Raw genomic sequence first — 5,689 nt, 5'->3', positions numbered from 1 at the left:
AATTTATGTATTTATTTTATATTGTTTTTTGTAGAGTTTTCAGTCATTTATCTTGATTTCTTCGTTTAAATTCAAAAGCAACCAATTGGGATAGCCGGAAGGGGGGTCTAAGTGCCTGAAGCGAGTTCTCTAGACTTGTCAATCATACCACTTCTATCCAATCAACGAGAGTCATACACCCGACTTCCTCGCATTTAGGGGAAAGACGTGAACGATGTACGCAGCACAGGGTAAACACTCTTGTGTCCTCGAGCTCTGAGGGAGGGACGAAGCTAAGCTAACTGTCAGAGAGAGAGAGAGAGAGGGGAGAACAAGCGAATGAGAAAGAAGGCATGCAACTCTGCTTTGCGCTGTAATACTGGATTGTACTTCAACTGGAGCGGTTTGGCAGGTTTAAACACATCAAAACAGAACAAAGAGATAGACTTTACAGCACTATAAAAGGTTCTGGAAAATAAAATAAATAAGTGGACGGAGGAAGTGAAAATCGCTGCGGCAAAATAACAAAATAATTGAGGAAGAACCACGGTTAATATTTTTCCACTCGCTAACGGAACATATGATTGGACTTAATATTTTAAGGACAAATTACAACTTCTTCAAGCACCAGAACTTTCTTGCGGAGGCAAAGTTTTTTAAAAGATTTTGAATCCTTTATTTTTCCCTTTTCTTTATTTTTTTGCTGTTTTTAAAAAAGACATTTGTTTGAAGGACTGTTTGACTTCCGAGGGCTTTTCAACGCTGACATAAAACTGGAATTTACTGCTTTTAATCATTCATATGTTCAAAATATATGAATACACAAATTATTCAAGAGACGGATTTTGTCCTCTGGCCTACAGTATTTTTTCTCCTGGCTTTTTGTTGATGCTGTTTGACAAAACACAACCCAGACTTTTAAAGTTTGAATAATTCATGAGATATAATTTGCCTACATTAAAAAAGTTTCTGCGAAAGGGAGGGGGTGAACAGTAAACATTTTCCTAAGGTTAGCGGAATGGCCACAGCGGCTTCCAACCCTTATCTACCCAGCAATAGTATATTGTCGTCCGGCTCGATCGTGCACTCGGACTCCGGAGGTAGGATGCAGCAGGGCAGTGCTGCAGTAACCTCGGTGTCCGGTGGGTACAGAGGAGATCCAACGATTAAAATGGTACAAAGTGATTTCATGCAGGGCGCAATGGCAGCGAGCAACGGGGGACATATGCTGAGCCACGCTCACCAGTGGGTGACGTCTTTGCCTCATGCTGCAGCGGCGGCTGCTGCTGCCGCAGTGGCCGCAGCTGAAGCCGGATCGCATTGGTCCTCTAGTCCTGTTGGAATGACAGGCAGCCCACAACATCAGCAGGACGTAAAAAATAATTCGGGGAGAGACGATTTGCACTCTGGGACTGCGCTGCATCACAGGCCCCCTCATTTAGGTCCCCACCAGACTCATGCGGGAGCCTGGGGTACCACAACTGCTGCCCATATCAACTCCATAACCGGGAGCCAACAGCAGCAGCAGTCCCTCATATACTCGCAGCCTGGAGGCTTCACGGTCAACGGCATGCTCAGTCCACCAGGCGGTCAAAGCCTGGTACACCCTAGTCTAGTGCGTGGCGACACCCCGGAGCTCGATCACAGCGGCCACCACCACCACCAGCAGCAGCATCAACATCACCAGCAAGCACACCATGGAGTGAACAGCCACGACCCGCTCTCAGACGAGGACACGCCGACCTCGGACGACTTAGAGCATTTCGCCAAACAGTTCAAACAACGCCGGATCAAACTGGGCTTCACTCAAGCAGACGTGGGCTTGGCTTTAGGCACTCTATATGGGAACGTCTTCTCACAGACCACAATCTGTCGATTTGAAGCTCTCCAACTCAGCTTTAAGAACATGTGCAAACTGAAGCCGCTGCTGAACAAATGGCTGGAGGAGGCAGACTCTTCCACGGGTAGTCCTACCAGCATCGACAAGATAGCGGCTCAAGGCAGGAAACGCAAGAAGCGCACCTCCATTGAAGTGAGCGTCAAAGGTGCGTTGGAGAGTCACTTTTTGAAATGTCCAAAGCCTTCGGCCCAAGAGATAACCAGTCTAGCGGACATCCTGCAGCTGGAGAAAGAAGTGGTCAGAGTTTGGTTTTGCAATCGAAGACAGAAAGAGAAAAGGATGACGCCTCCAGGAGTGCCGCAGACGCCGGAGGATGTATATTCTCAGGTCGGCAATGTGAGTGCAGATACACCGCCCCCTTCTATGGACTGCAAACGAATGTTCAGTGAGACATAGAAACAGCATACAAGACTAAAAAATATTTTATGTATAAGACTAATCTGATAAAACACAGACTATCATCAAGATAGCAAAACATTTTGATACTGTGATTGTGAGGGAATAGGATTGAGACTGCAGATGTGTTATATATTTTCTTTACAAGAAAAAAAAAATCACCCCTCTTCCTTCCCAACCCTAAATCGCCCGATAATCTTCTTCCAGGCCCTCAAATGTGTTTACCTAAAAGGTTGTCTCTGCTTTTTCTTTCAGGGACATTTTTTAGTAGATTACTTAAAAGATGCAAGTTTAACTGGGCCGAGTGAACCGGGCGACCAGAGGGTGACAACTACAAGTTCGTTCCATCAGGTAATTTTGGCGCATTAACTTCAACTGGAAAATAAAAGAAATTAGAAATGAACAGCAAAATATTTCCCCCCTATCCTGCAACCCCAATGCCTTTTTTGAGAGAGGCACAAGACGCAGGCAATTGTGTATGTTGTTACGGGACATTAAACCCCAAACAAAGGGATGAAATTCAACTGAAACAATGCGAAGAACAGTGGCATCCACGAAGCTTCCATCCAACTTGGCAGAGAAGACTGCATGGTTTCATATTATCCAACAAATATGGAATGGATTTTTTTTTTCTGGCCTTCCAATCCCTTACAAAAACAACAAAAGACTGCCTTTGATTTCGGATCTCCAAGATCACATCTTTTACATTTTTGTTTTTGTTTTTTGTATGCAAAGAACTCAACCTTACGTGGATTTTGAGGAAACAATTCAATCAAAGATGACTTTTGAAAAGAATATTCCGCCTCTACAGCTCTTTGAAATTCTTCTGTGCGAGCATCCGTTGCCAAGTGGGCCAGAGCTGGTGCTGTGGATGTTTTCATGTGCTGCCATTTCCAAGCAGTATTCTTTGGTAGGTTTTAATAAACAAGTTTATGTAAAGCCGGCAATATAGATTCATTAGATCAGATGCTGATCGGAATTATTTACTTAATATTTTCCATTAAAATGCTTTGTTTTAATATTTTATTCAGGATACATATGAACTATTCCAAACTGTTATTTATTTCCCCCAGACTTGTGTAAAATGTTTTCGTTGTTGTCCTTATTTGTTTTGTTTAATTTTGTATTCTCATTTTTAAAAGAGCACAATTCTACACGAGCTGACTTTGACAGTAGAAAATAAGGGTATATTTTGATGTGATGATTTGATTGTCATTTAATTTCAGTAGTGATTCCGTAAGAGATGATCGAGAACAATAAATTTGTTAGAATGAAACAAAATTGTGTGTTGTGCCTAAACACGTAGCTCTTTCTAATTTACTCAAAAACAAACGGGTTTCAAAATGCACATATATACAGATAAAATACATCAGTCCTATAAATGTATTTGACACAAAAAAAAATAAGGAGAGAGAGAGAGAGAGAAATATGTGTTTATGGCAACGTTTAGGCCTTGTTTAAATGCCTTAACCACAAGGGTTTCAAGTTTTTGTGTTTTTATTAAACACGTGTTTATGGTCCTTTTGCATGTCAATGTCTTTTTAAGAAGTTTGGTCAGTTATCTGGTTTGCATGTTCAAATAAGTTCAAAAACGGATTGCCTTTGCCCCACACTCTAACAAGTTTAGTTAAGGCCTATAATTTATGACATAAGCGTTAGTAGGTGTAGGCTTGTCATCATCTGGATTTTATGTTATACTAATCATATAAGTGAAATAATAGGAATTATAGTTACCTGGGCTGGGTTTCCCAAAGGCATCAAGTGACTATTGGCGCCAATGGTTTCTACGATCTACTTAGGCTTACGGTGATTTTGGGAAACGCAGGGCTTCCTTCATAAAACGACTGATTTGTATTTTTTATTTACTTATTTATTTCTTTCTTTTGTAAGTTAGCGAAAACGCAGAGCTTTTTCTTCAACTTTTTCTTGGGATGACTATTCAGCAAAACGCACAATCCCTCTCTCTAATATTTAAATTTCGCGGATGATTTCCCATACACTAGTTGCTTAGCAACTAAATTCAGTCAGTGTTATAGAAGTATGCATCCCCTCTCTTTGTCCCCAAAAATAAAGAATGGCAGCCTGACATTCAGACTGATTTTGTAAAACCCAAGTGAAAGAACCTCAGTCATTGAGAAGTTAGCTAAATAGTATTCATAATTAAAATGTACAGAAAATTGTGAGCCACTTTTCGAACTCGTTTCAGCTCATGTTCGTGATTGCTGTGTGAATATTTAATATTTAAATCTCACATTGTAGTAGTAATTTCCAGTTGTAGCCTAATAATTGAACAGATTGTAGATTTTTTGTTTTATGTCTGATATTCTTTTTCTGCGTTAGCATGGCACATAAAGCGAGTATCGTATTTACATTTACAAAAATGTATGCAATTGTGCATGGTCAAACTATTAAACGAGACTGCGAGTTTTCTTTAAGGAGGCCGCGAATGTAGTAGGCCTAGTTCAGCAAGCAGGCAAATTAGCCTACATTAACTGCACTAAACTGAAAAGTCTGCTGTCACATGACTTTTGGCCCACGTGCTCAGATGTTTCCACTGCTGATGAAATACACACACACACACACACACACACACACACAAAACTTCGATGAACTTACTGTGAAAAATATCCAACAAATATCCAATGTCTTTCTTTGTAGTCTGATCAATGACATGAGATCGTTCTAAAAAAAAAAAAGAAGAAGGGAAATATTAAGTAGGCCTATGCCAACATTAATTACGCCTTACATTAATTTTAGAGATAATTATTTTCAAATTATTAAGCTAGTTGTAGTATTGCAAGATTTTCAATATTAAGAGGATTAATTTATTAATAATCAATCTGTGCGCATACATGTGCGATTTAGCCCAAATTACATTTATTTTTGCCAAAAGTGCATTACTATAGAGGATATGCATTGTGTGCCTGACAAACAGCCTTCCCAAGCAGACAATAGTAAAATGAATGTATTCTGTCGAAACCTGAATTTCCAGTTACGCTAAAATATTTTCAAACATAATTCATTCTTCTTCTTTTTTTTTAATGATGTAAAAAACTACCAATTCACATTGCACTACTGGAGGGACGTACCATGCTTCAATTTGATTAATGACTTAAAACAGGGCAAGTCCCTACAAATTCAGCATAGCGGCCTACCTCGACTAAACTTAAAGTGCTGCAGTAGGTCGCACGCCATGAATTTATTATTATAATTTTTTTCAGAGACTTGTTTTTTTTTTCTTTCAGTGAAGTATATTGTATATGGCCCACCACTCATCGATGGCACTAATGGTGAAATAAACACAAAGTTAACCAAATAATTATCATGGTAATTAGCGTAGGCCTATGTCGCTATTTAGCATCGAATCCTGCAATGTTTCCAGCCTACTCTCATAAAATGAAATTTTAACTTCAG

General features: G+C 39.9%; 1 protein-coding gene across 2 annotated transcripts; it reads left to right on the top strand.

Annotated features, from left to right (window-relative positions):
- Nucleotides 1-311: 311 nt before the first annotated feature.
- On the top strand, nt 312-3,529 carry LOC127646752 (POU domain, class 3, transcription factor 3-B). Of its 2 annotated transcripts, none has more exons than XM_052130614.1 (2): nt 312-2,206; nt 2,531-3,529. In XM_052130614.1, the coding sequence occupies exons 1-2, from the start codon at nt 998-1,000 to the stop codon at nt 2,642-2,644; spliced, it is 1,323 nt and encodes a 440-aa protein (XP_051986574.1). In that variant the 5' UTR covers nt 312-997; the 3' UTR covers nt 2,645-3,529. The 2 variants fall into 2 exon arrangements, with proteins under 2 accessions (XP_051986574.1, XP_051986573.1); XM_052130613.1 differs by having other exon boundaries at nt 312-2,215.
- The last annotated feature ends 2,160 nt before the right edge of the window (nt 3,530-5,689 follow it).

This window comes from Xyrauchen texanus, chromosome 7, assembly GCF_025860055.1.
Source record: "Xyrauchen texanus isolate HMW12.3.18 chromosome 7, RBS_HiC_50CHRs, whole genome shotgun sequence".
In the NCBI taxonomy this organism is placed as follows: domain Eukaryota; kingdom Metazoa; phylum Chordata; class Actinopteri; order Cypriniformes; family Catostomidae; genus Xyrauchen; species Xyrauchen texanus.
Note: the sequence above shows the minus strand (reverse complement) of the source record. Positions and strands in the feature narration are given on the sequence as shown.